This window comes from Calonectris borealis, chromosome 26 (assembly GCF_964195595.1).
Source record: "Calonectris borealis chromosome 26, bCalBor7.hap1.2, whole genome shotgun sequence".
NCBI classification, from domain to species: Eukaryota; Metazoa; Chordata; class Aves; order Procellariiformes; family Procellariidae; genus Calonectris; species Calonectris borealis.
The window spans coordinates 4,309,888-4,336,148 of record NC_134337.1 but is presented as its reverse complement, the minus strand read 5'-3'; the positions used below and the strand labels follow the sequence as shown (position 1 = coordinate 4,336,148).

Here is a 26,261-nt window from a genome sequence, read left to right as displayed (position 1 = left end):
GGTGGGATGTGCCTTGATCAGAGGTGGGAAGAGCCCCCGGGGACCCCCCTTGCACAGCGAGCTGTCTCTGCTCTGTAGGTTTTTGGACTACCTCTCGGACCTGTGCGTGTCCAACCACATTGCCATCCCCGTCACCCAGGAGCTGATCTGCAAGTGCGTGCTGGACCCGAAGAACAGCGACATCCTCATCAAAACCGAGTGAGTAGCCAAGGGGAGAGTTTTGCCACGATTGGGGTTTGGTGCCTGGCCCTGCCTTCCACCAGCTCCCGCGGAGCCCTGGTAAAAGCCCCGGCACCCCTTGAGGTGCAGCCGCTCCCTGTCCACGGGAGCATCTCCAGTTTTACCCTTTTTCTGCCCTAGGCTGAGGCCGGTGAAGGAGATGTCCCAGACCCATGAGTACCTGAGCATCGAGTACTCAGAGGAGGAGGTCTGGCTCACCTGGACGGACAAGAACAATGACCACCATGAGAAAAGCATCCGGCAGCTGGCGCAGGAGGCCCGGGCTGGCAATGCCCATGATGAGAACGTCCTCAGCTACTACAGGTGATGATCCCGCGGCGTCTTCTCCCCAGGGGAGGGTGTAAGGGTTGCAGGGCCTCACTCCCTCTCCCCCTCATCCCTGGGCAGGTACCAGCTGAAGCTCTTTGCCCGCATGTGTCTGGATCGCCAGTACTTGGCCATCAAGGAGATCTCCCAGCAGCTGGGTGTGGACCTGATCTTCCTCTGCATGGCAGATGAGATGCTGCCCTTCGATCTCCGAGCATCCTTCTGCCACCTCATGTTACACGTGCACGTGGACAGAGACCCCCAGGAGCTGGTGATGCCCGTGAAGTTTGCACGGCTCTGGACCGAGATCCCCACGGCCATCACGATCAAAGAGTGAGACACGTTGGGGCTCGCAGCGGCTTTGAGGGACGGGGCAGGAGGTGGGATGGCAGATGCCATCCCGTGTAGGGACTGACTTGGCTTTAGCAGTGACTGGGAGGGGGGCATTTGTGGAGTGAATTTGGCAGGTCTCAGCCTTCAGAAGGGAGCAGTCTCCATCACAGTGATGAGCATCACTCTGGCCGTGATGGCTCAGCAGCTGCCTGGACGGTGCTCCTCCTTCCAGGCTGGGTGCGAGGAGACTCCCTGCCATTTAGCTCACCTCCACCATCTCCCCTCGCAGCTACGACTCCAACCTCAACGTCTCACGCGATGACAAGAAGAACAAGTTTGCAAGCACCATGGAGTTCGTGGAGGACTACCTCAACAACGTGGTGAGCGAGGCGGTGCCCTTCGCCAACGAGGAGAAGAACAAGCTCACCTTTGAGGTGCGAGACCTGCCGATGACACCGGCATGTTGCAGGATGCAGCAGTTTGGCTGCAACTGCCTCTGCAACCAGAGTGGCCACGCTGGCATCCCTCTCCCCATGCCCGTTTATCCTGCTCAGCCCCGAGCACGGCGAGGTCTGGAGTTGCCTTGTCCTTCCCCAGGTCGTCAGCCTTGCCCACAACCTCATCTACTTCGGCTTCTACAGCTTCAGTGAGCTGCTGCGCCTGACGCGGACACTACTGGGCATCATCGACTGTGTCCAAAACCCCCAGCTGATGATGCAGGCAGTCTACAACGATGAGGTGACCGGTGAGTCCCTGCTCTGTAACCAGGCATGGTCCTGTGGGAAGGTGTTTTCCGTGGTCTGCCCGGTGCTTTCCGGTTCTAGCTGCAGGAAAACAAGCCACTGGTTTGCTGACATGGAACCTTTGGCTGGGTCTGCACTGGGAGACAGGAGGTGTTGAGCCCTTGGCCATGCCAGAGAAATGGCCAGTCCCTCCTACTCATTCTCTGATTAATATCTACAGTCTAAGTGGGTCCTTCCGTTGGTCCCCTGCCACCTCCCTTTCCAGCTACGTTAACTCTGCCCACTGTGGCTGCCTCTGTAGGGAAGAACGTGCGGAGGTCGATCCAGGGCGTTGGGCAGATGATGTCCACCATGGTGCTGAGCAGGAAACAGTCCATCTTCAGCACTCCAAGCCTCAATGCCGGGTCTGCCCCGGAGCAAGTGGACAGAGGGAGGAGCATTGAGAACGAGAACATTGTGGTGATGGAGACCAAGCTGAAGATCCTGGAGATCTTGCAGGTTGGAGCCGGTGGGGAGGGAGAAGCATTGTGGAGCTGCGGGTGGGACCCGTGGGATGGGGCGGTGAGGAGAAGACATGGGTTTCTGATGCAAGGAGACAGCTGGCATGAAAAGGGCACTAATTTTTGCTTTCTTCTTCTTCATTGCTTCCAGTTCATCCTGAACGTGCGGCTGGACTACAGGATTTCCTACCTGCTTTCTGTCTTCAAGAAGGAGTTTGTGGAAGTCTACCCCATGCAGGACAGTGCGGCCGACGGGACGGCTCCAGCTTTTGACTCCACAAGTAACTCTTCCACTTTGCTCCTGGTACAGCTTCAACTCAGCAAACCCCACAGGCTGGGGACGCACGAGTGACGGAGGTGACAGCTCCAGCAGCTCTCCACCCGCCCCTGCCGCTGGCAGGGAGCGTGGCGGGGATTGGAGTTTGTGCGGACGGATTGAGGTGTCCTGTGTCCGTCGTGGATGCTCGGAGCAGGGGCCAGGGAGTGGGTTGGTTCCTGCGGGTTTCTACCAATGCACGGGGATCACGCTGGCTTTTCACCTCCCTTCCCTCTCCCTGCAGCTGCAGCCATGAACCTGGACCGGATCGGCGAGCACGCAGAAGCCATGTTCGGTGTGGGGTGAGTCCCTGCCCCCTCCGGTGCATAGTTAGCCTGGCCATAGGGCTCTTCCTCTCCTGTCCATACTGCCGAGGCTGAAAGCTGCAGGTGACGAGGAAGATGAGGCTCTAAAGGCTAACGCAGCTGTCCCCATCGGCCCCGAGGGGTGACTGAGTGCACGCGCGCTCCCACGTGGCTGCTAACACCAAGCGCTTTCGTCCTGGCTTCAGGAAGACGAGCAGCATGTTAGAGGTGGATGACGAGGGAGGGAGGATGTTCCTGCGGGTGCTGATCCACCTGACGATGCACGACTACCCGCCGCTCATCTCCGGCTCCCTGCAGCTCCTCTTCAAGCACTTCAGCCAGAGGCAGGAGGTCTTGCACACCTTCAAACAGGTAACCCTGGTGGGACGCTGCTCTGGAGCACCTCTAAGCCCACGCTTGGCTGCGGGTGCAGGACATGGGATGGGTCCCAGCCCCTTTCCTTGGGATGGAGGTCTGGAAGAGGAGTGGAATGGGGTTCATGCCTCAAACTGGAAACCCCTGGGAATGTCGCCGCAGGTTCAGCTCCTGATCTCAGCCCAGGATGTCGAGAACTACAAGGTGATCAAGTCAGAGCTGGACAAACTCCGCACCATGGTGGAGAAATCGGAGCTCTGGGTGGACAAGAAGGGCAGCAGCAAAGGGGACAGCACGGTGGAGGGGAACAAGAAGGAGAAGAAAGAGGTGAGAGCCCTGAGCAAGACCCGGGGAACCGGGGCGGGACAGGAATGGAGGCAGAGGTGCAGCTCGCTTCAGTCCAACACCTAGCACCTCTTGATGGACCCTGGAAGAGGAGGGTCAGGGAGGCTCCTGCAGGGTGTAGTTATGCCCCAGGCTTTGGAGAGGTGCAGTGGGACCCCGGTGCTGTTTCTGTCCCCTTGCAGCATGCTGCCGACGAAGAGGTCATTGCTCCGGGAGAGAAGAGCAGCGAGAACTATCAGATAGTCAAGGGGGTAAGTGAGACCGAATCCTGTCCCCAGGGCCGTTCCTGGAGGCATGGCCAGCGAGGTCTGCCCGGCCTGGGCTGCCACGGGTGCACCAGCAAGAAGGGGAAGGGTGAAATCGTGGCGGGTGGGGGAGTGGTTCCAAGCTCTCCTGTGGCTCAGGAGAAATGAGTCCAAGCCAGGGCTTGTTCCTGCCAGCCCAGCGCAAGGAGGAGCCCTGTTACGTCCCCAGGGCTCACGAGTGAGCCTTGCACTGGGGGGACTGGAGGGGAGAGGGTTGGTGACGGGTGTGAGGGCTGGCACTGCAAGGGGGATTTCTGAAGGGGGTGCCAAGATTTGCAAGCAATGCAGGGAGCACCCGGGTTTATGGAGGGCACATCTGGATTGCAAGCAAGCCCCCAGTGCCGGTGGCCATCCTGATGGGCTCCCAGGCTCAATTCCTCTCTGCCGCGGTCCTTCTCTCCCCAGATCCTGGAGCGGCTGAATAAGATGTGCGGGGTCGGAGAGCAAGTGCGCAAGAAGCAGCAGCGCCTTCTGAAGAACATGGATGCCCACAAAGTGATGCTGGATCTGCTGCAGATCCCTTATGAGAAGGTGGGTGGGCAGAAGCTGGCTGGTCCTGAAGTGGCCAGAGCAAGGGGTGGGGGATGCGGGGACCCTCCTGCATGGCTGGGTCCTGCAGCTGGGCAGGGCAGGAGGGGCAGCAGCCTGCTGCTGCTCTCCGTCCCTCACCAACTCTGGATATTTCTCTTCTCTGCCCTTCCTCAGGGGGATGCCAAGATGATGGAGATCCTGAAATTCACCCACCAGTTCCTGCAGAAGTTTTGTGCTGGCAATCAGGAAAACCAGGCCCTGCTGCACAAACACCTCAACCTGTTCCTGACCCCGGGGGTAAGGAGAGGGGACCGAAGGGCGGTCGCAGGCAGCAGCACAGGGAGAGACTTCAGTATCGCTCCTCGGGCTTGAGAGCAAGAGATACAAAAGCCAGGAGGAGACCCTGGGAGAGGAGGGGTCAGGGCGGGAGGGGAGGCTGTTCCTCGCAGCCCCCCGACCTCACTCTGCTCCCCTGGTCCCGCAGCTCCTGGAGGCTGAGACGATGCAGCACATCTTCCTCAACAACTACCAGCTCTGCTCGGAGATCAACGAGACGGTGCCGCAGCACTTCATCCACTGCGTGGCCACCCACGGCCGCCACGTGCAGTACCTCGACTTCCTGCACACCATCATCAAGGCCGAGGGCAAGTACGTCAAGAAGTGCCAGGACATGATCATGACCGAGGTGAGCACCTCTCCCCCCAGCCTGTGGGGCACGAGCCTGGGGTGTAGCAGGGCTTGGCTCCTGGGAGGTGCACGGTTGGCTTCTTCCTTGAGGAAGAGCCTTCCTGGCCACGCTGGCTTCTCCCTGGAGTAAGAAGCATCTCCAGGAGCTTAATGCAAGGTCCAAGAGCCAATAACCATTTTGGAGTCCCACAAGCTGCGATTTTTGATTGCACTGCAAGGGCCTGGTTTTCCCTGTAAATGCACGGCCCTTTCACCCTTCACTCGTCGCCCCGCTGCAGAGGACACCATTTTCTGCCTTGCGAGGTTTCTGACCCTCCTTCTCCGGAGTGGTGACCGCTGACCCTTCCCTGCAGCTCACCAACGCCGGGGACGATGTGGTGGTTTTCTACAACGACAAGGCTTCACTGGCCACCCTTCTGGAGATGATGACAGCAGCCAGGGATGGGGTGGAGGAGAACAGCCCGCTGATGTACCACATCTCGCTGGTGGACCTGCTGGCTGCCTGCGCCGAGGGCAAGAACGTCTACACAGAGATCAAGTGCACGTCCCTGCTGCCGTTGGAGGACGTGGTGCGGGTGGTGACACATGAGGATTGCATCACGGAGGTACAGGGTGCCCAGCGAGGAGGCTGCCAGGGCTTTGCACTGATTGCCTTCTCCTGACGGTGCCTGTGCCCCCCCCTCCTCCCTCCCCGGCAGGTGAAGATGGCCTACGTCAACTTTGTCAACCACTGCTATGTGGACACGGAGGTGGAGATGAAGGAGATCTACACCAGCAACCACATCTGGACTCTCTTCGAGAACTTCACCTTGGACATGGCCCGGGTGCGTGGGGAGGGTTGGGTGGGAGACACGCAGCAGCCATGGCTGCTGTATCGGATGGGGACAGGTCGGTGTCACCTGGGGAGCCAGATGTGGGGCATGGGCACCATGGGGACTTGTGTAGCTGCCACACTAGGGGCCGGGGAGCAGTCAGGTCTTTCTGGCCTAGACCCAGGAGCTGTTTCACCGGCCACATCCTTCAGCTCAGCAAGGTCCCAGCAGCGCTGTATGCCAGCAGCGTCCGGCCAGGACGCGTGCTCACCTCGCCCTGGTGCCATCAGCATCCTCCCTTCTCCCCACAGATGTGCAAGAAGCGAGAGAAACGCCTGCCAGACCCTACGCTGGAGAAGTACGTGCTGACGGTGGTGCTGGACACCATCAACGCGTTCTTCAGCTCTCCCTTCTCAGAGAACAGCACCTCGCTGCAGGTAATAAGGCGCTGCATGGACAGGCCATGGCTGGGGGAGGAAAGCAGCTCATCGAGCCCCCTGAAACAAGGTCTGAACACACCTTGCACTGTACATACCTGCCTGCTCTCTCCAGACCCACCAGACCATTGTGGTGCAGCTTCTCCAGTCCACCATGAGGCTGCTGGAGTGTCCCTGGCTGCAGCAGCAGCACAAGAGCTCGGTGGAAGCCTGCATCCGCACGCTGGCCATGGTCGGTAAGGAGCCGCGCCAGAGTGATGCTCTGTTCCCCACCGACCAGGAGGATGCAGCCACCCTTGGCTGCCTCCGCTCCGGCGGCGAGCAAGAGCCATCGTCCCTACCGCGGGTCTTGGCAGGGTGCCCCGGCGAGAGGCTGCGGGCTGGGAACGGGGAGGTTTGGCTTCGGGATGTGCTTTTTTTGAGCTACATCTCCAGGGGTGGCGTGGGGATAACGGAAGCCTGGGCTTGTTTGGGAGATCCCTGGTGTGTCCCTGCTGGTGAAGGGCCTGGAGACAAAGCCAGCATTTATGGTGGTTTTCCCTCACCAGGACTTTGCCCTCAGCCTGCTTGCGGCTGCCTGGCTCAGGACAAGGGTTGTTAGCACTGAGTCACCCTGTGGAAAGGATTGCTCGGTGGTTAGACGCTGGGTGGGGATTTCCCTTTGTAATTTGAGGCAGGGTGCTTACAAGGTCTCTCTGCTGGGCTTTCCCAACCAAAAACTGGAGGTGGTGCCTCTTTCCATCCTTCGTTGGGCTGGGGGGGCGTTGGGCAGCGTTGTGCTGCGGTGGGGAGGGATGGATGGAAACACTCCACCCCTCGCTAGCCCGGAGGAGTTTATTCTTGTATTTAACCCAAATCTTCTCTGCTGCAAATGAAGAGCTGGTGAAAGGGTGCCCGGCCCAAGGCAGTGTGGTAGGACCCAGCCGATGGGGTGGGCTGGGTCGTGGCTGTCCCCAACCCTGGCTCCATCTCCTCCAGCCAAGAGCCGCTCCATCGCGCTGCCCATGGATCTGGACGCCCACGTCAGCTCCCTGCTCAACAGCAGCTCCACCAGCACCGTGCAGAGGAACACGTCCAGCTACAAGACGGCCACGCGGACCTTCCCCCGCGTCTCCACCACCCCCAACCAGTGGGACTACAAGAATATCATAGAGAAGCTGCAGGTACGGGGCATGGAGGCGGGGGTGGCATGGATCAGTGCATGATAGCAAGAAGGCGCTGGCGTTGCAGGGGTCCCTCTCCCGTGCTCGTGTCTCCTAGGCATGCATTGGCCCTAAAGCTGTGTGCTGTGACTTGTAGGACATCATCAACGCCCTGGAAGATCGCTTGAAACCACTGGTGGAGGCTGAGCTGTCTGTCCTGGTGGATGTCCTCCACCGGCCAGAGCTGCTTTTCATGGAGGGGACGGAGGCGTTTCAGCGGTGCGAGAGCGGAGGTTTCCTGTCCAAGTGAGGATGCTTTGCAATTGCCCAGGGATTGCTGGGAGTGCTGGGAAGGGCTGGTGACCTTCATCATCTGTGGGTTGTGCATCCTGCTGTGTGCCTGCAGCCTGGAGGGATGGTGGGGACGGTTCCCTCAGGGACCCCCTTGTCCCTCTCGGCTGTGTGACGGTGGCTCTGCTGTGCCAGGCTGGTGCAGCACACCAAGGACCTCATGGAGACGGAGGAGAAGCTGTGCATCAAGGTGCTGAGGACGCTGCAGCAGATGCTGGTGAAGAGGAACAAGTACGGCGAGAGGGTGAGCACCATGGGCCCATGGCACGTCCTCAGCCCCGCTCCTTGTCTGTGCAGCCCCCGCTTCCCAGGCTGGCAGTGCCCTCCCCGCTGCAGCCCAGGGGTGCTCAGCCTCATTCTGCTCTAGCGCTGGCCCTGCCCTTGGAAGACTCATGACGTTTATTTGTCTTGGCAGGGCAACCTGCTGCGGAAAATGCTCCTGAACAATTACCTGCAGAACAAGAAGTCCAGCTCCAAAGGGGAAATGGTGGATGCTGCTGGGGGAGGTGAGTGCCCCTCTCTGCACCTTCCCTGTCTCTCGGCGCTGCTCACACATAGCTCGAATTCCCGGCTCCCAAGCCATGATGGGATCAGGTCTGTAGCTGGTTGCCATGCCCCCACCTCCACGGGAGTGAAGGATTTGGGGAGATGAAGGGATGGGACTGAGATGCCCCTGGCAGTGATTTAGCTGTGCTCGTCCTCCTGCACTACCACAGCATCACGTCCGTCCGTGTCCTCTCATGCAGGCCAAGACCAGGACTGGTCCGCTATCGCTGCTGTCCAGTGCCGGCTGGACCGAGAAGGGGCCACCAAGTTGGTGGCTGACCTTATCATGAACACCAAGAACGAGAAGATCTTCCAAGAGAGCATCCTGCTTGCCATCCGGCTGCTGGATGGGGGCAACACCGAGATCCAGGTGCTGAGCCCCGGCTGCGCGGTGGGCGCGTGTGACAGGGTGATGTGTGCAGTGTGACCGTCCCAACACTTGGAAGACATGGGTGCAGGGCAGTCCTCCGTCCTGCCTTGCCCCTGGGCAGCAGGCTTTGCCAAAATACCATTTGGTTGCATGTGTTTGCTGGCCGTCCAGAGGAGGAACTGCAGAAACCTCTCTGGTTTTGAGTTTTCCAGCTCCATGGCTGGATGAAGCTCAAGGGCTGGATGCTGCAAAAGGGGCAGGTTGTTGCAGGTTGGTTCTGGAGTAATGCTGATGCCCTCTGCCGGGTATTGCTAAAATGGCTCAGGGCTGCAGCTCTTGGGTGATAACTCGTGGGTTATCTTGAATCCTTTATCGCAGGGAAGCAGACAAATTAATTGTACATGCAAAACCCAGTAGGGTTCCAGGCCTGGAGCTGCTGTAATCACTGCTTGCTCTGTCCCCAACCCTGCTTTTAGGGTAGAGAAGAGCACAGTGGCAGGGGACGATCCACCCCTGTAAATCCAAGAGGACTGTGATGTCCAGGGTTGTAGCATGGAAATAAACCTGCCCCCCAGGTTTTCTCAGACAAGGTCTTGAGGCTACCAAATCAGGCAGGGACAGTTCGGACCCCATGGTGGAGACTTGAACGCCTGTCCTCCCTCCTCCCAGAAATCCTTTTACAACCTCATGACAAGTGACAAGAAGTCCGAGAAGTTCTTCAAAGTTCTGCATGATCGGATGAAGAAGGCGCAACAGGAGACCAAGTCTACGGTGTCTGTGAACATGAGTGACATCGGGAACAAGCCTCGTGAGGACAAAGATGAGCCTGACCCTGGCACTAAAGGTATGGGGCCACGTCCCCTTGGTAGAGCCAATGTTTGTCTCGTTGGATAGCCCGCTGCTAACGAGGTTGGATTGCCTTCCAGGACGAGGAGACACCTTCCTGATGCCTGGCACCCCCTCCCGATACCCGATGGCCATAGGGTTTCGGAAGGGCCATGACACCGGGGAGCAGGGCCAGAACAATGAAATGGGGGTGACGGTCCTGATCATGGAGCCTATCCTGCGATTCCTGCAACTGCTCTGTGAGAACCACAACCGGGACCTGCAGGTTGGTTACGGGGGCTGCTAGGGGGTCAGGACAGAGGCCATGGGACTGGGGTGTGGGAAGGCTGGGCTCTGCCCCAGTTTGGTCCAAAAAGCCATTGCACCAGCCCCCCTGTGCCTCAGTTTCCCCATCTGCAAATGCACCATCCCTTATGGATAACTTTTGGTGTTGTGGAAGGAGATCCGTAGGACTGAGTGCTGCTCTCGGAGGTCTGTACGTTACAGGGGGGGCCCCAGCCCAATTCTCCATCGAACTGCAGCTGGGGGGCGTGTCGGGAGGGGGATCAGGACTGCCCCCCCATCAGAGCGATGCCGCTCAGCCCCGTAACTGCAGGCTTTGCTCAACAGAACTTCCTCCGGTGCCAGAACAACAAAACCAACTACAACCTGGTGTGCGAGACGCTGCAGTTCCTCGACATCATGTGCGGCAGCACCACGGGGGGGCTGGGGCTGCTGGGCCTCTACATCAACGAGTACAACGTGGCCCTCATCACCCAGACCCTGGAGACCCTGACCGAGTACTGCCAAGGGCCCTGCCACGAGAACCAGGTCTGTGGGTATCTGCAGGTCTGGGTCATTCCCGGGGTGCCTGGGGCGTTTCACCGCTGGTCAGGGAAGCCCAAGGGAGGATCTGGGGGGGGATGCGTGGGAAAGCAGCAGGGACAGGACCAGCTTTTGGTTTCAGGGTGTGAACAGGAGCAGAACATGGGCAGCAGAGGATGCCGGGGTGCACAGGGATGCTGCACGGGTTTTGAGCTACTGCTTGGCTAGATAATGTGGTGATGCAAATGGAGGTTAAATAACATGGTGGTGCAAACGGTGCCCTTTCTGTTGGGAGTTTGGGGAGACAGGGGGTTGGGGCTCCTGGGGTAACCGGGCAGGGCACCGTTTCAGACCTGGGCTGAGTTGGAGGGTGAAGCTGGGAGGACTGGCAGCATCCGTGGGATAACACATTGCATTGCTCCCGCAGAGCTGCATCGTGACTCACGAGTCCAATGGGATCGACATCATCACAGCCCTCATCCTTAACGACATCAGCCCCCTCTGCAAGTACCGGATGGACCTGGTCCTGCAGCTGAAGGTAAGCAGAGCCTCTGGCGAGGGGGGTGGGCACGCGTGTGTGCATCACTGCGTGGGCTTGCTGGCACGGCCGTGGGGTGAGGTGGCTGCTGTGGCAGGGACTGCGCGTGTGTCAGGTCCTCGCGTGTGGGAGCATGGGGGCTTGGTGGGACAGGGCTGGTGCATCTCCACCGTGTGAGGCTCAGGTGCCTCTAGCACAGGGGAGTTACAGCTGACCGGGGCACGGGGGGGTTTCTGCCCACTCGGAAGCCCTGGGCAGCGGCAGGGCACAGCTCCCCTCAGCAAGGGCTTCTCCTCACCAGGACAATGCCTCCAAGCTGCTCTTGGCCCTCATGGAAAGCAGACACGACAGCGAAAACGCCGAGCGGATCCTCATCAGCCTTCGCCCGCAGGAACTGGTAAGGGCTGACGGTGGAAGTCCCCCAGCCTTGCCCCGCTGAGCCCCCAGCCTCCCCCCAGCCCATTGCTGGACCTCTTCTGCCTGCAGGTCCTGATGCGGTTTCTGGTTCGCAATCCAATAACCATCTCCTCTGCCCCAGTGCTGGTCACCACCATCATCCTTGCCTAATGGTTTTCCCAGAGCCTTTCGTGGCCGGAGGAGGAAGACGAGGCAGGGAGGTGGGGAGAAGCTGACTTGTCCCTCTGCTGCCTTCCAGGTTGACGTGATTAAGAAGGCCTATCTGCAGGAGGAGGAGTGTGAAAACGCTGAGGTTTCCCCCCGGGAAGTCGGCCACAACATTTATATACTGGCACTGCAGGTACTGAGCTGACAGCAGGGTCCCTGCCAGGCTGGGCTCCCCGTGCCATGCTGGGCTCCCGCTCACCAATTTGCACGTTTTTCTCTATGTTTAGTTACATTTCCTCCAGCCGGGCTGGCCTCCTTGGGGAGGCATGGCTGGGAAATACGCTTTTGGCTCCTGTGAAAAGCCAGCCCCCAGGCTTGCCGGCCGTCCCGCTCCCCCGGGCACCCCACGTCCCGCTCCCCCGGGCACCGGTGGCTGCTGGCCAGCCTGTGCTCACCCGGCTATCGCTGTCCCTCTTCCAGCTGTCCCGACACAACAAGTCTCTGCAGCAGCTCCTGAAGCCGGTGAAGCGAATCCAGGAGGAGGAGGAGGAGGGCATCTCATCCATGGTAGGGAGAGGCCTCGGGAACGGAGGCAGAGCCCCTCCGAGCCACCCTGACCCTGACTGGGGACTGCAAAGAGTCTCCCACCCTTGCTGAGCCGCCCTGGGTTGTTTAAGATTTGATGGGTTTTGGTATTCCCCAGGGGGACTAAAGAAGGAAAGACTTATCGGTGCCCTTGTAGCCAAAACTATAAGTCCAAAGGCACATGCACCGAGCTCGAAGAGCCGTACTTGTGGGGCTCAGCCGTAGGGTGACATCCAGCTCACCGCAGGCACAGGCTGGTAGCCCTGATGGGGTCCTGCTGGTACTCGCTTTCTCCCCGTCCCTTCAGAAGAGGAAGGGCCGAGTCCATTGCTGTCATTTCTTGCCTCTGTACCTTAGATCCCGAACGAGATTCAGCAGTAATATGATTTCCCTGGGGTTTTATGGGCATTGATTTGTAATTTGTGGATTAGCAGCATTTGGATGCAATTATTGCAGGGAATCGAATGTCTGTCACCTCAGGGAGAGCTTGTACCCCTTTAGGAAGCTTTAATTCATTTGCTTTTCCCTGAAACCTCGTCAGCTTTGGTAGATTTTGAGGAAGGCTGTTGTCAATGCAGCGTTAGACCTGCCTCCCCTGGCTGAGGCCACTCTCACCCTCTCTCCCTCTCCCCGCACCCCAGCTCAGCCTAAATAACAAGCAGCTGACGCAGATGCTGAAGTCGACGGCCCCGGTCCAGGAAGAAGAGGAGGACCCGCTGGCGTATTACGAGAAACACACCTCCCAGATTGAGGCAAGACCTGTTAGCTGTTGGGTCGGCAGTACGCGCACGGTCGCTGAATCCCACGTGTGCTCCAGCTACTTCGTGCCTGGGTATTTTGCACTAGGAGCCCTCCCATCCCTGTGCCGGCAAGAAGCCGGGCCTTTTGCTCTGCAGAGAGCTGGAGGCGTTAGCAGAGCCTATGAGGAGCTGAGGGAACGAGCTGCCCCCCTGGACCTTTCCTTTTTCTCCCATGCAGCCGATTCGGCAGCCCCATCCTTGCTTGTCGGCGTGGGTCTCCTTGCAGATGGGCCAGCAAGGGTTCACGCGCTCCCAGTTTTCCTCCAGCACAGCCCGGGCTGCCTTTGCTGGGTCGATTTGTAGCGTTATAGACGAGTGGCCGGTGATATTTGGATCCCGGTGGAGTGGGAGGGAAGAGGGGAAGCGGGTCTAGGAAAGAGGAAACCACAGCGTGGCAGGGGCAGGATCTGACGGCACCCTCCCCTTCGCCCTGCTTCCTGCAGATTGTGCGCCTGGACCGAAGCATGGAGCAGATAATCTTCCCCGTGCCTGGCATCTGCGAGTTCCTCACCAAGGAGACCAAGTACCGGCTCTTCACCACCACGGAGCAGGACGAGCAGGGCAGCAAAGTCAGTGATTTCTTCGACCAGTCGTCCTTCCTCCACAACGAGATGGAATGGCAGAAGAAACTGCGCAGTAAGAGCAAACCAGACCTTCCCTTCGGGCTCCCCCCGGCCAGCACGGGCACTTCGAAGAGCCCCTGTCGTGAAACTGGGAGGCAGCCCTGCTTTGAAAGGGCTGCGAACCCTGGCAGCAGCCTGGAAATGACATCTCTGAGCTCCTTGTGCCCCTTGCTCTGCAGAGCACAACACGCTCAGCAGTTTGCAGGGAGCGGAGGTTAATCAAGATCCCAGGGATGTATTTCTCCATGCCTGTTAGTGCAGTTCCTCGGTAGTCTGAAATGCATCTGGCAGCACATTTCTGGGATTACACCTGCAGGTGTTTTCCCGTGGAAAGCCCTCTCTCTCCATTTGTTTTCAGTTGCCTTCTCCTAAACCAGGATCAAGCAGCTACATATGGGAAATGAAACTTGTTCCTCTGCACTCTGCAGACCTGCTTAGGTGCTTTCAGGGCTGCATCAGGACGGAAATCCTGGCTTAAAATAACAGCAGCTCAATAAAGAGTCACACTATAAATACTGCGATGCAGCTAAGGAGTAGTGTAGCAGCTCTGAAAACACTTGCAGATCAGTTAAAACTATCTTAGGAATTTGGCAGGAAACAAGTTTCCAGTGTGGATGGGAAATTGCTGGCTGGGTCTCCTCTGGGACCCAGCACCAGCGCTGAAAACACAAAGATGTTGTTGTTTGGAAGGACGCGAGCGGCGAGGCTGTAGGAGGTGGGAGATGGGGAGGAGGGTGAGGAGGAGAACGGAGCCGATCCGATTCCAAGGTGCCAGAGCAGGTCAAAGGGCTGAGAAGCCAAGAAATGTGAGCAGTACCATTTTGAACTTGCAATCCCATTTCAGCAGATGAGGAAGGAGCCTTTATTAACGTTTTGAAGGAAGTGGGAGGCAAGGCTCCCTCCGGGCCCACGAGCTGTGCCGAGCCGAGCCCTTCGGATGTCTGGGAAGACAAAGCCTTCCCCGGTTGGCACAAGGTTGGCTGAGATTTGTGTGTCTGCCTCCTCTCCCCCCAGGCATGCCGCTGATGTACTGGTTCTCCCGCAGAATGACACTCTGGGGAAGCATTTCCTTCAACCTGGCTGTCTTCATCAACATAATCATTGCTTTCTTCTACCCCTATGTGGAAGCCACTTCCATGGGTAAGTGCCCCAGCATCTCGAGGTGGAAGAAAAAGGGGACCTTCATATGCAGGAAAACTGGTCCCCTTACCTGAACACCCCCCACCCTCAGTCTTCTTTTGGCTCCTAAAGCCCCAAGTCCTTTCTGCTGGTCAAAGAAAGGGATTGAGTCAAGATTTCAGTTGCCAGCCCTCCCACTGCTTCCTTCTTAGGGAAAAGTCTCTTCTGCGCTTTCCCTGTTTGTAAAATGGGGGAAGCAATGACAGGATACGTACCTGCTGTCAGGCAAAGCCTCCACCACTTACGGTGGCTTTGAGATCTCAGATAAAAGGTGTTAGAAAAATGTATCAGTAAGAACCATCTTAGTCAATACGAGTCTTTGCAGTCAAGCATAATTTCTCTCTTTCTTCCCTCTGATAAGCAGCACATCAGTTTCTCTGGACAGTCTGGACAGCAGCACGGTGTCCAGTTGGCAGCATGCATTTAATCTCATGCCATTTAATTGCTGTGGATCTTCCCTTCCCAGGAGTGCTGGATTCCCCACTGATCTCGTTGCTCTTCTGGATTCTGATCTGCTTCTCCATCATGGCCTTGTTCACTAAGCGCTACGGTGTCAGACCGCTCCTCGTGGCACTGATCTTGCGATCCATTTATTACTTGGGGATTGGGCTCACCCTGAACATACTGGGAGCTCTCAATGTAAGTTCTCTATGTGCTGGAAAAATAGCGTAGCAGCCCATGACACGGGAGGCTGTTCTGCATTCATAAAGTGCAGCAAATCCCACTCCTTCCCGTTTCTGGTTGCTCCCCAGCTGACCAACAAGATTGTGTTTGTGGTGAGCTTCGTGGGCAATCGTGGGACCTTCATCCGAGGCTACAAGGCCATGATCATGGACGTGGAATTTCTTTACCATGTTGGCTACATCCTGACGAGTGTCCTGGGACTCTTTGTGCACGAGCTCTTCTACAGCATCCTGGTACAGTAAATGCAGATGTTTGGGGCACGGAGGTAGCCGGTCTGCCCCGTTAGAAGCTAGAAGGTTCCTGTGACACCTTCCAGGGGCTGATTGATAACAGCAGTGAGAACAATTCACTGTGCTCTAATCTTAGCGTAGGCTGAGCTTTCTGCCTTCCGACAGTATCTATTACTGTCTCCCTCTTGGTCTTTTGCTATCTCTCTCTTCCTAATCTCTACCGTGTACTTTATCTGGGTCAGCTGGGAGACAACGTGAGCTGGTGAGGGCAGAGGCAGGGTGCATGTGTCCTATTCTTGGCTCTCCTGCTGTGCATGTCACTTCATTCTTCTCTGCTTCCCTGCAGTAAGCTGGGAAACTTAAATGCTTTATGTGGAAGTTAGTCAAGGTCTGCTTGGGTGATCCAAGATCTCGGGATAAAAGGGGATGGAGGTAGGCCAGGCATTATGAAGAAAAGCACCCCACGGCATTTCTTTGCTCCTGGGTCCTTTCAGCTGTTTGACTTGATCTACCGTGAGGAGACCTTGTTTAACGTCATCAAAAGCGTGACACGGAACGGGCGCTCCATCCTGCTGACAGCCCTCCTGGCTCTCATCCTCGTCTACCTCTTCTCCATCGTGGGCTTCCTGTTCCTGAAGGATGACTTCATCCTGGAGGTGGATCGGCTGCCGGACAGCAAAGCCAAAGGTTGTTCAGCCCTTGCCCTCGTTGGCTGCGGTGCTGGGGCTAGAGAGGGGCCAGGCAGAGCGTGGGTCCCCTTCTGCAGCTGGACCATTGCAGGAGACCCTGCTCCCTCCCCGCTGCGAAAGCACACACGTGTCTCTGCGCGTGCATGCGTCATGGGGTTCTATACCCTTGGTGCAGACCCCTGCTAGCACTGGTTTTGGGGTTAGCAAAGTGCCTGTGCCGACGTAGGGACCTTGTGCTGCAGAGAGCAGGGATTTGGGGCTAGGAGTGATTGCAAAGGAGGGAGGGGACAGCTACAAATGAAGTTTTAGCACTGTAGAGGTCTTACTGAAGCTTGAGCAAAAGATTCAAAGGCCAGGAGAATGCAAAGCAACTATTTTTCAAGAAGCTTGAAAGCTGCAAGAAGAAGCAGTTGAAAAGCACCCGTGACAGCAGGGAAGAGCTTTACTAAGGCAAGCTGATGCTCTGACAAGGCTGTGGTCTCTTTTACTTGCAGATGACCCCTTGGGGATGCAAAGGAACATGGAGACCTTCATGGAGTCATGCAGCGGTGACAAAATTAGCTGCTCTGCTGTGCCCACTGCCTTGAAAGGTAAGTGAGCTCATTAGAGAGGTCAACTCTGTCAGTGGCAGAGTAGGTTGGCTGCCTGGTTTGTCAGCGAGCTCAGAAAAATCCGAGCTTTTCAAAGATGGAAACAAACAACCCACTTTCTGGTGGTTTGGCAAGAGTCCTGCAAATTTTGTACTGACCCTGGCATAAAAAATATTGAAGTAGATTCAATTTAGTCATAAAGAAAGTGGGAGTTTCAGGAGCGCTCAGCCAAACACCTCCGCAGCAAGAAGCAAGCTGGAGGAGCTGCTGGGAAGTTGCTGGTTGGGAGAGCCACAACGAGCACCTGCTCCCAGGAGATTTGCCACTGCACCAGTGCAGCAAGAGTCATCCCCGAAGCTCTGGATTCTTTGCAATGGTCTGGTACTTCTGCCCTGTCTATGCTCTGGCTTTTTGCTTTTATTTCCCCCTCTGGTACTCTAGAAACAGATGCTGACCAGTGGGAACGCGCCTGCGACACGCTGCTCATGTGCATCGTCACTGTCCTGAACCACGGCCTGAGGAACGGCGGGGGCGTGGGTGACATTCTGCGGAAGCCATCGAAGGATGTGAGTTCGGGCAGCACGCGGGACCCCTTTTTTCTGCTAAGTCCTGCTGCATATACGGCTGTGCAGCTGCCCTCCCCCCCTGGAAACTGTGACACTTCCAGCTCTGTCCCCCACACTGTCCCCCAGTGCTTTCCTCCTCTCTTCCCGTCACATCCCTGTTATTCCTCCTCACCCGTGGCCCGAGGAATAAGGCGGCACGGTTGGAGTGGCTAGAGGAGGGGTGCACAAGAGACACATTTATCCCTTTTGTCCATTACAGGAGTCCTTGTTTCCTGCTCGAGTTGTCTACGACCTCCTCTTCTTCTTTATTGTCATTATCATCGTCCTTAACCTCATCTTTGGGGTCATTATCGACACTTTTGCCGATCTGAGGAGCGAGAAGCAAAAGAAGGAAGAGATACTGAAGACCACCTGTTTCATATGTGGTGAGCGCTCGGACCTCCGTGTATAGGAATTGCCCCAAAGCTCTTCCTCTCTTCTAAGGTTGAGGGAAGGGAAGGAGTTTCAGCTGGTTTCTGGTTTTCATTTGGCTGACAGCAAAACTTGAGTCTGTTCATTGATGGGTCACTGCCGTGTGAGGAGGCTTAAACAAGGACACAAACTGAGAGGGGAAATTGCCTGTATTGTTCCTCGCCTTCTGTTAATGAGGTGTTAAACTAAAATGCCACATTGTGGAGTTCTTGTCACTGTGCATCTATCACTCCTGAGCCCGTCACTTAGCCAGTGGGAAAAAAAGCACCATATTACTGAGGAAATAAAATACAGAAAATGTTCTGGAATGCTTTCAGTCATAGGAAGGCATCCAAAAAAAGGGAAAAACCCAGTAAGTCTGGCTTTTTTTTTTCCTTAAAAGATCCACTGGGTGCATTTTATGCTTTTAGATACATAGGCAGGAAGCATAGCTAGTAGTACTTTAAATAGAAGCCTCCTGAATACACAACTGGGTTATTTCCCCTGTTTTGGATGCTGCTTGTGTGCTAAATGCCAACTAATTATTAAAAGCACTTCTTGAAAGTCACACCTGGAAGAGGATGCAATTATCTGTACTTCCTTTCACATTTGTTTGCTGGCTCACTTCTTACCTTCTCCTCCCCCTCCCCATCTCCTCCCTCCACCTTCTCCGTCCTTGACTGCCTTTCCCAGGACTCGAAAGGGACAAGTTTGACAACAAGACAGTGTCCTTTGAGGAGCATATTAAATACGAGCACAACATGTGGAACTACTTGTACTTCATAGTGCTGGTGCGAGTGAAGAACAAGACGGACTACACAGGGCCAGAGAGTTACGTGGCGCAGATGATAAAGGTACGCGTCCTCCCAGGGCAGCTCTTTCGCTATTGCAACCTGCCTACCCCGGGGAAATATTCGAGAACAGCGGGCTTGCCAAAGAAAAACAGTTTTGAGAAGGAGCTTTTGGAAAATATTTAATAATGTTGTTGTGCCTTAGTTTGTTCTTAGCTGGTTATTTCCACTTTGCAATCTCAGCCAACAACATTGTCTATTTGATGTTTTGTACTGTGTATTTAAGGATTGAACCAAGGACAGAACCAAGCAGTAGAGAGTGTGACTTCAAGGTGATTTCCAGGCAAGAAGGGAGGGAAAGGAAATTTAGAAAAGAAAAACTTCTGAACTTGAGCCCAGAAGCCTATAAGAAAAAAGCTGGAAATGGACTATTTGTGGAAAATTTGCAAAGATACAGACAAGACGAGCCTTTGAGAATGTCTTTAATCCCTAAGCACAGGCAGGCTTCCTGTTAAGTCCTGTTAGGTCTCTTCCCTTCTCCTCACCCCCTCTCCAACTCCCATTCTCCATGGTCGCCTTTCCAGAATAAGAACCTTGACTGGTTCCCCCGGATGCGAGCCATGTCGCTGGTCAGCAATGAAGGGGAAGGGGAGCAGAATGAGATCCGAAATCTTCAAGACAAACTCAACACCACCATGAAGCTGGTGTCCCATCTCACCTCCCAGCTGAATGAGCTGAAGGAACAGGTACGAAACACTTTTAAATATAGGAACACTTGAGGAACTCCTGACTGTAGAAACCCGCTGTCCTTACCAAAATAGACACCGATTGCAAGGAACAGGAGGCAGAACCAGCCCAAGCCAGTACAACTTCAGATACAAAGGGCTCCCGCACCTCTTTTTGGGGGGGTCAGGGACACTTGGGACAACTGCTTTTTGATACTTTACTTCCTCGTCAGCTGGAGTCCAACTCACAGGGTTTTCTGGCAGATGCTTAAAGCAGCCTGGTCAGTCACACGCTGGAGGAGCACGTTAGTGAATAGAAAGCCTGGTTTCCTACCTCACTTGTGTCCTTGTTTGAACTCTAGATGACAGAGCAACGGAAGCGCAGACAAAGGATGGGGTTTGTGGATGTCCAGAATACCATGAACCACTAGATCGGAGAAGACGCGTCGGCTTCACCCACTGAGGGACTACACACATCAGCTAACGAGGCTGCTTATTCCTGGGTTCCGTGCACGGACGTGACTGTCAGAGAAAGACGGACCATGCGGAAGGGCTTCACAGTCAACATTTTTCTTAGAGTACTTGTAAGCAATTCAGGAACCAGGGACCGGCCAGGATTCCTCACGATACCTGGATCCACACGTTACTCTAATGCCCTTGTAGGAAGATAAATTATACAGGACTTTTATTCCTCATTGCAATAACTCTTTATTTTGCAAATGTGGAGGGTTGTATCTTTATCTCCATGCGCTACATTCTGATGGCCTCCACCTCAGGTGTAGTGTAACTAGCTGTAGGGCTGCAATATTTAACTTATTCCAGGAGTGGCACTAGTACATGTGGATCTTTGCAAACCAGCCATCGTATTTGCTGTGCCTGCTCCACGCTGATCCCTCTCCATTTAAAGAATTCTGTTCATCACTGTGGTGCAGTAAAGAGGAGCTAAACTCAAGGAGATGGATTTGTTAATTTAACTCACCAGATGAGGATGAGTATCCAAGCTTGTACTAGTGCAAACTAGTCTTTTGCCTTCTGTGGACCAAGAATATCTGGGCAGTAATAGTAGGAGACTGCAGGTTTACAGGAGTTCACTGTGAAGGGGTGTCCTGTGTTTTAGTTTAATCTCTGGTGTAATGTTTTACTTTTTTTTTTTTTGTTATTGTTACTTAAGAACTAAAGTGTAAATTGCCTTAACTAAATTAAATACAAAATCATGTTATAATAAAAACTTAAACATGGTAAAGGAAGCGCCCTTCCTGTGCACTCCGGTATGTAATGGGGCTGTTATAAATAGAAATACAGAACAATCCAAAGACCTGAAGCCAAACCAGGGCTGCATTACCCAAGGTGCTCCACAACGCAATGCTCTCAGCTCCAGATGCTAAACTTTAAAATGTAGTACAGTGCTCCAGTCAGAAATGAAGGAGAATGCTACCATGAAGAACTGCCTTGAACACCAGCCTTGTTTTGTGAAGTTTTGGATTAGAGCCTGCTGCAAAGTTTTAAATTCTTTCACTACTTGCCAGGAAAACACTGTTCAAATACATAAAAAGGAGCAGCTGTTGGTGCTGCCTGGAGCCAAGCAGAGTCCTGGCATAGCTGTGTTCTAGACACTCATCCTTCCCAAGCCAAGCAGTGCTGTAGCCACCCCAGCTACAGTCCTGTGCCTCTGCCTCCCAAGAATAGACACTGATGCAAGCATTAAAGCTTTAAAAAGGAATAAAAATAGGCCATAGCAATGAAATAACCAGACCTGAAATTTGTTTATGGCCCTATATACCAACATTAAAACCTATCTTTATCCCTCAGATATGCAGCAACCCATACAGAACCTTCTCTTCACACTGAGGGAAATCTGCATATAGCTAGCTCAACCGGTAACACACCTCGGCAGCATTTGATTGAAATCTCAGTTAAACTCTTACACTGCTCCGCTGTCACCACAGTAAACAGTCACCCTCAGTCCTCTCCTGTGTCTTCTCAAAAGGAAAATAAATGTGATTATTGAAGTTATCCCTCCCTCAATTTCACTGTTACCAGTGCTCACACACAGAAACACAAGCATAGCTACGTTTTTCACATCATCACTATTGTTATCTTCACAAGCAAATTTAAAGCTAACATGGTTCTACCTGTTTGCTCTGTACATCTCCTGGTTGTTCCGTTTCTTGTAATACAAAGGATCAGGTCTACCACCACAAAGTTCTTTCCTCTACACTACATTGCTCCAATATGGTTTCAGCACAGATGTGTTAAGCTATGTCCCAGATTTTCAGGAAAAAAAAGAGGGGGCACTAAATACGAAGGGTGTAAGGTCTGAACAAAATGGTGTTGCTAAGAGGAATAAATGGTTTTATTCATCATGGCAACATACAGTGCTTTGGGAATATATACAGTGGAGAATCTGGGAGTTAGCCTATCGCTTCGAGTCTTCTTCAGGTTTCTTGGCATAAAACTTTTCTCGCAGTTTTTTCCATGTCCCTTTTTTCATGTCTTCCATCTGTTTCAGAATGTCTGCAAAAGGAGAAGAGAGAGATGGAGAAAGAGAAAGAAAAGCAAACGAATGAAAGGCCTCTTATAAAAGCTTTGCCTTACATATATTTTCCTTTTTTTGACTTTTCATCTTAATGAATTTCTATTTCAGAGCCTGAGGCAAGTGTGTTTTCCCTTCCAATCAATTGTGCGGGGAGTCCCTTATCACTAACAACTAATATTCAGTTTCCACGCACTGCAATCAAAGTTAGGAACTGGAGCAGAACAAAACTCCACTAGCTTCCTACATTGCACTTAATAAATGATCTGGCTGAGAGTGTTTCTGCATCGCGGTACCCTGTTTTCTCTCAAAATCTAATACAAAAGGAGAAATACTGAAGGGAATTTGAATGTGGTGAAACAGAAGCTGAGAATTTTTGGAACGATGTAGCAAACGTGCATTTCTTTCACTTAGCTCCTGCTACCTGATCTCAAAGAGCCCTTGCAAACCCTTTGCTGTTCCTGCCCAGTGCAAAATACAATCAAATTCTTGACCTGATAGATTACTGAAGATCTCCTCAATTATTCCTGAACTTACTCCTCATTAAACATCCTAATATACTTGCACGGCGGCAGTCCTTTAGTCACAGGTGTTTATAGAAATGATGCAGTGACAGAAAGGCTAGATTGCACTGACTTATTCTTTAGCTCCTGCACTGACTTATTCTCAAATCAAGCACAGTATTAGTACCTGTTGCTAGTATCATCTTGCAATCTTCTACTGTCACTCCAGTGAAGCTTGTGTCTTTCAGGCGTGGATACTTCACAAGCGGGCAAGTAGGTGAGAGGAGAGAGAGAGAAAGATGTTACTTGTAGTGCATTAAAACAGGTAAAAATGTCACCACACGGTAGAGTCTGAGCTCATATTCAGTCAAGCTCCAAGAAATCTCTTCATACGTACCAAGAACTATCATCTGCATTGCTCATACACGTCACAGAGGCCAAGATGCCTGCAGCTTTCCCAGAGTGACCAAAGGCACCAGGTAGTGCTGCATCCACCTGACCGCTCATTTGTCTGTTAGACATTCCCAGAAACCCTGCTGGGACGAGGCAGCCGACCGCAGAGGTGGTGACTCACCCCCTAAGAGAGGGATGATGGCTAATGCCAAAGCTCACCTTGTTTTTGTAGTAGTTGGTGTGGATTCTGACTAAGCTCTCGTACATTCGGTCACAGGTCTCAGGGTCAGCAATCTGGAAAGGGATAAAAGTATCACACAAGCCCTATTTTAAACCTCCATAGCAAAAACCACCTCGTTTCAAGGCTTGTGAGAAGGACAGTCAAGGAGCAGCTTAGGTGACTTCTCAGGGCAATGTAGGGTGCTGGTGACCCCTATTACGTTGCTCCAGAATGCAGATCGTTTTCTTTCCCTTCCACTTCTCACCAGCTTGGCCTACAAGAATAACGAGGCACACGATTTCCAGAACTAACCTTAAACTCCGCTTGAAAAGATTTGACAGATCAACTGTGAATACACAGTTAATGAGAATGTTGCTGGACAGTTTTCTTCTCACGTTTATTGGCCACTGCTGTGAAATCTGCGAGACTTCTTGCTCAAAGGCCAGTTTTGCATCTAAAGCATCAATTAGGATAACGTACTAGGATGGAAGTTAGAAAATCCCGGTGCAGGCTAAAAATAGTTTATAATTGATTAGGGAAAAGCAGCATGAAAGACACTGAACAGCTTGTGAAGGGTAAATGGATTTCTATTTTGGCCGAGTAAGCTGGAAAGATTTTGCAAATACCTAAACCTCTGCTAGGTGCCTCGGACAGGTGCATCTGCCTTGCAGAGCCATCTATTTAGCAGTGTGGATGGCACGTCATCCTGGTTTTCTATTTTCCAATGGGGGCCAACTCAACCAGAACACTGCATTGCTGCTCCATGACATCAAACATAAATGATTAAAACGGATACATGAACAAGAATAGTATCAACAGAAACATGTCAGGATAAAATGACACGGCTCATCTGTCCTTGGGACATTGGCACAGGTTCAGCACAAGGCAGGTAATGCCTCCTCTGCACAAACTAGGAAAACTAAGGAAAGGCTCTTTTTTATTCAGTAGGTAATGGCTGCTGCAGGAGAGAGGATAAAGGGACAGACAGATGTCAAGAGTAAGCACCATCACACTGCAGGGGATCTTCAACTTCACGTATCTTGCAGTCACATTTCAAATGACCGTGCTAATGTTTTAGTAATGATAGAAGAAATAGCTATTAAATGGGTAGCAGAAACAGTATTCCCCCCCGCCATAAAACCAGCCAATCTTACTCTATGTGAATAAAACAGACATTAGACTGGTAAAGTATCCTTTATGGTTCTAGTTCTTTTCTCATACATTCCTCCTGCTGTCTGCCAGTACATTTCCCTTTGCTGTATTAAGCCTTTATACATACAAATTGACATCAGTGCTGCAGGCATCAATTTAGATTTTCAAGATAAGTGGCAGCATTGGGATCTCGTAGCCAATTGGTGCAGCATATTCAGCTGTCCTGAGCATATGAAAAAGCAATAAGCACTTTCCGCAACGTCTGCTGCAGACTATTCTGGTGACCAATATAGAATTAGGTGCCTATAATGGCCCCTTGAAGTAGAAAACACGTATCTGGAACAATGTTTTTATGCTAAGAAAGGGCACATTTACATTCCACGGCACCACCTGCAAGCCTATAAAGGTCTGCAGCCCAAGTCAAGCATTACCTTCTCTAATTTATTTCAGCACCAAAGCCTAACCTCCAACACAATTACAACTGTAGCCGGAATCCAATTTTATAACTGCTGCGTAACTCCTAACAGTGCCAGGCAATGTTGCATTTCACTGTGTACTCCACACTGCACCGCACTACCACCCCGGTAAGCAAAACCCACCAATTAACTAGATTCCTGCACAGCGCTGACAGATTCACAGTGTTTTGTATCCCACTTCCACAACCACGGGAATGGCTTCTCCAAAGCACGTCGTGTAAACGGTGCAAGGACCGGGTACAAACCACAGCTTGTCCTCTGCGAGGACCCGGCTGACGGGGGCTGACTCAGGCCTGTGTTTCAAAGGCGAGCAGAGCGTTCCCAGACCGGCCTGTCCGGGGCCCCGAGGGAGGCTCTGAGGGGACCCGAGGGAAGCTCGTTTCACAGCCTTCTCCTCAACTGCAACCGAGCGAGCTCCGAGGCGGGGGGGGGGGGCGCACGGGAAAAAAACCCGTGTCAGCACCAAACTCCCGAGGTCTGTGCCCAAAAACCGCCGCAGCCGCCTCAGATAGACCGTTAAACCGCCCCCGTTCCCTCCACTGCCGGAGGGAAGAGGCGCCTGCGCGGCCCAGGCCCCGCCTCGCCGCCCCCCACCGCCTCGCAGGCCGCCGCCGCGCACACCCCCCCCGCCCTCACCTGCGTGTTCTCCCCCTCGCGGAAGGCCTGCGCCACCCGCTGCCGCAGGAAGACGCCCAAGTCCCGCTGCCGCTTCGTCTCCTCCACCGGCCACTCCTCGCAGAGCTTCAGGAACCGCCGGTACCTGGTAGCCGCCATCGCTACCGGCGGCGCCGGCCATGAAAGGATCACGTGACCTACGGCAGGCGAGAGGGGTCCGGTGGGGCCGCGCATGCGCGGCGGCGTCCGCAGCGGGAGGGCGGCGGTGGCGGGGGGGGGTAGGAACGGGCGCTGCCACCCGGGGGGCATCACCGAAAAGGAGGGCTGGGGGCGGCTCCCGAGAGGCTGCCCCATCCACCTTCCCCCCCGATCCCGGGGGTGCTTTCGGTGAGGGCTGGGAGAACTGCCAGGCGAGGCCCTCGGGCCGCTGCCGTGCCCTCAGGCCCCGCAGGCCCAGACCGCCGCAGGGGCGGGGGTCGAGGCCTAGGGAGCAACGCTGCTCTTAATCAGCGCTCCGAGCACCCCCGGTGGGCTCACAGCCTACCCTGTGTTTTTGAAAGGCAGCTGATGAGCAGCCCGGCTTTGCCCATTCATTTGCTAGGCTGCTGCCTGCGCTGCCGAGCGTCGTGCTTTGTGCTGCTGGCAAAGGGATCTTGCTCCTGCGGTGCTGCAAATACCCGGGCCAGGCAGCAGCGGCGCAGCACGTAATGGCTACCTTAATGCTTGGCTTCTGGCCGTTCTAAAACCTAGAAAGTCTTGCCTGTTTTTCCCCTTCTCCACGTGGAGTACATGAGGTTGTACGCTGGCTCAGAGCTCCTTCTCTTGGCAGGCAAATGGTTAAATAGTTGATAATTATGTGCTCGTATATAAGGGTCGGAAAGGGAGGGAGCGGGATGCCTTCTATCATTACGCAAGTAACAGGTTGCCGTTTTCTTTCCAGGAGCAATGGCCGGAGAGGCGTGCAGCCACGGGGGGTGTTTTGCTTTGCTGACGAGGGGGTCTGGCACGTGCGCAGCTGCTGGTGTCGTGCTTAGACCCTTCCTCATCCTTCCCCGCTTTCA

At 54.1% G+C, this 26,261-nt stretch overlaps 2 protein-coding genes across 3 annotated transcripts in view; one reads left to right on the top strand and one right to left on the bottom strand.

The window, feature by feature from the left end:
- Positions 1–21,665, top strand: part of ITPR3 (inositol 1,4,5-trisphosphate receptor type 3) — a 43,975-nt gene extending 22,310 nt beyond the window's left edge. Inside the window, exons 17-58 of the mRNA XM_075174113.1 lie at positions 79–198; positions 361–543; positions 628–879; positions 1,169–1,313; positions 1,477–1,624; positions 1,924–2,120; positions 2,274–2,403; positions 2,683–2,740; positions 2,950–3,115; positions 3,281–3,445; positions 3,646–3,714; positions 4,174–4,299; positions 4,474–4,596; positions 4,784–4,984; positions 5,340–5,591; positions 5,685–5,810; positions 6,110–6,235; positions 6,351–6,471; positions 7,214–7,398; positions 7,535–7,683; positions 7,864–7,972; positions 8,144–8,234; positions 8,475–8,644; positions 9,314–9,488; positions 9,571–9,755; positions 10,100–10,300; positions 10,722–10,832; positions 11,134–11,229; positions 11,488–11,589; positions 11,877–11,963; positions 12,623–12,733; positions 13,225–13,417; positions 14,419–14,544; positions 15,050–15,222; positions 15,336–15,500; positions 15,992–16,184; positions 16,681–16,776; positions 17,218–17,342; positions 17,602–17,767; positions 18,486–18,646; positions 19,168–19,329; positions 19,671–21,665. Of these exons, the coding sequence (XP_075030214.1) occupies positions 79–198; positions 361–543; positions 628–879; positions 1,169–1,313; positions 1,477–1,624; positions 1,924–2,120; positions 2,274–2,403; positions 2,683–2,740; positions 2,950–3,115; positions 3,281–3,445; positions 3,646–3,714; positions 4,174–4,299; positions 4,474–4,596; positions 4,784–4,984; positions 5,340–5,591; positions 5,685–5,810; positions 6,110–6,235; positions 6,351–6,471; positions 7,214–7,398; positions 7,535–7,683; positions 7,864–7,972; positions 8,144–8,234; positions 8,475–8,644; positions 9,314–9,488; positions 9,571–9,755; positions 10,100–10,300; positions 10,722–10,832; positions 11,134–11,229; positions 11,488–11,589; positions 11,877–11,963; positions 12,623–12,733; positions 13,225–13,417; positions 14,419–14,544; positions 15,050–15,222; positions 15,336–15,500; positions 15,992–16,184; positions 16,681–16,776; positions 17,218–17,342; positions 17,602–17,767; positions 18,486–18,646; positions 19,168–19,329; positions 19,671–19,739 (6,109 nt within the window). The 3' untranslated portion in view covers positions 19,740–21,665. The remainder of the gene's footprint in view (positions 1–78; positions 199–360; positions 544–627; positions 880–1,168; positions 1,314–1,476; positions 1,625–1,923; positions 2,121–2,273; positions 2,404–2,682; positions 2,741–2,949; positions 3,116–3,280; positions 3,446–3,645; positions 3,715–4,173; positions 4,300–4,473; positions 4,597–4,783; positions 4,985–5,339; positions 5,592–5,684; positions 5,811–6,109; positions 6,236–6,350; positions 6,472–7,213; positions 7,399–7,534; positions 7,684–7,863; positions 7,973–8,143; positions 8,235–8,474; positions 8,645–9,313; positions 9,489–9,570; positions 9,756–10,099; positions 10,301–10,721; positions 10,833–11,133; positions 11,230–11,487; positions 11,590–11,876; positions 11,964–12,622; positions 12,734–13,224; positions 13,418–14,418; positions 14,545–15,049; positions 15,223–15,335; positions 15,501–15,991; positions 16,185–16,680; positions 16,777–17,217; positions 17,343–17,601; positions 17,768–18,485; positions 18,647–19,167; positions 19,330–19,670) is intronic.
- Positions 21,644–25,408, bottom strand: UQCC2 (ubiquinol-cytochrome c reductase complex assembly factor 2). Of its 2 annotated transcripts, XR_012677331.1 has the most exons (5): positions 25,222–25,408; positions 22,957–23,031; positions 22,742–22,855; positions 22,532–22,601; positions 21,803–21,822 (listed from the first exon to the last, which is right to left on the bottom strand). XR_012677331.1 is itself a non-coding variant. In XM_075174150.1 (4 exons), the coding sequence occupies exons 1-4, from the start codon at positions 25,357–25,359 to the stop codon at positions 21,725–21,727; spliced, it is 381 nt and encodes a 126-aa protein (XP_075030251.1). In that variant the 5' UTR covers positions 25,360–25,406; the 3' UTR covers positions 21,644–21,724. The 2 variants fall into 2 exon arrangements, 1 of the variants encoding a protein (XP_075030251.1); XM_075174150.1 differs by lacking the exon at positions 22,742–22,855 and having other exon boundaries at positions 21,644–21,822; positions 25,222–25,406.
- Between the last annotated feature and the right edge of the window lie 853 nt (positions 25,409–26,261).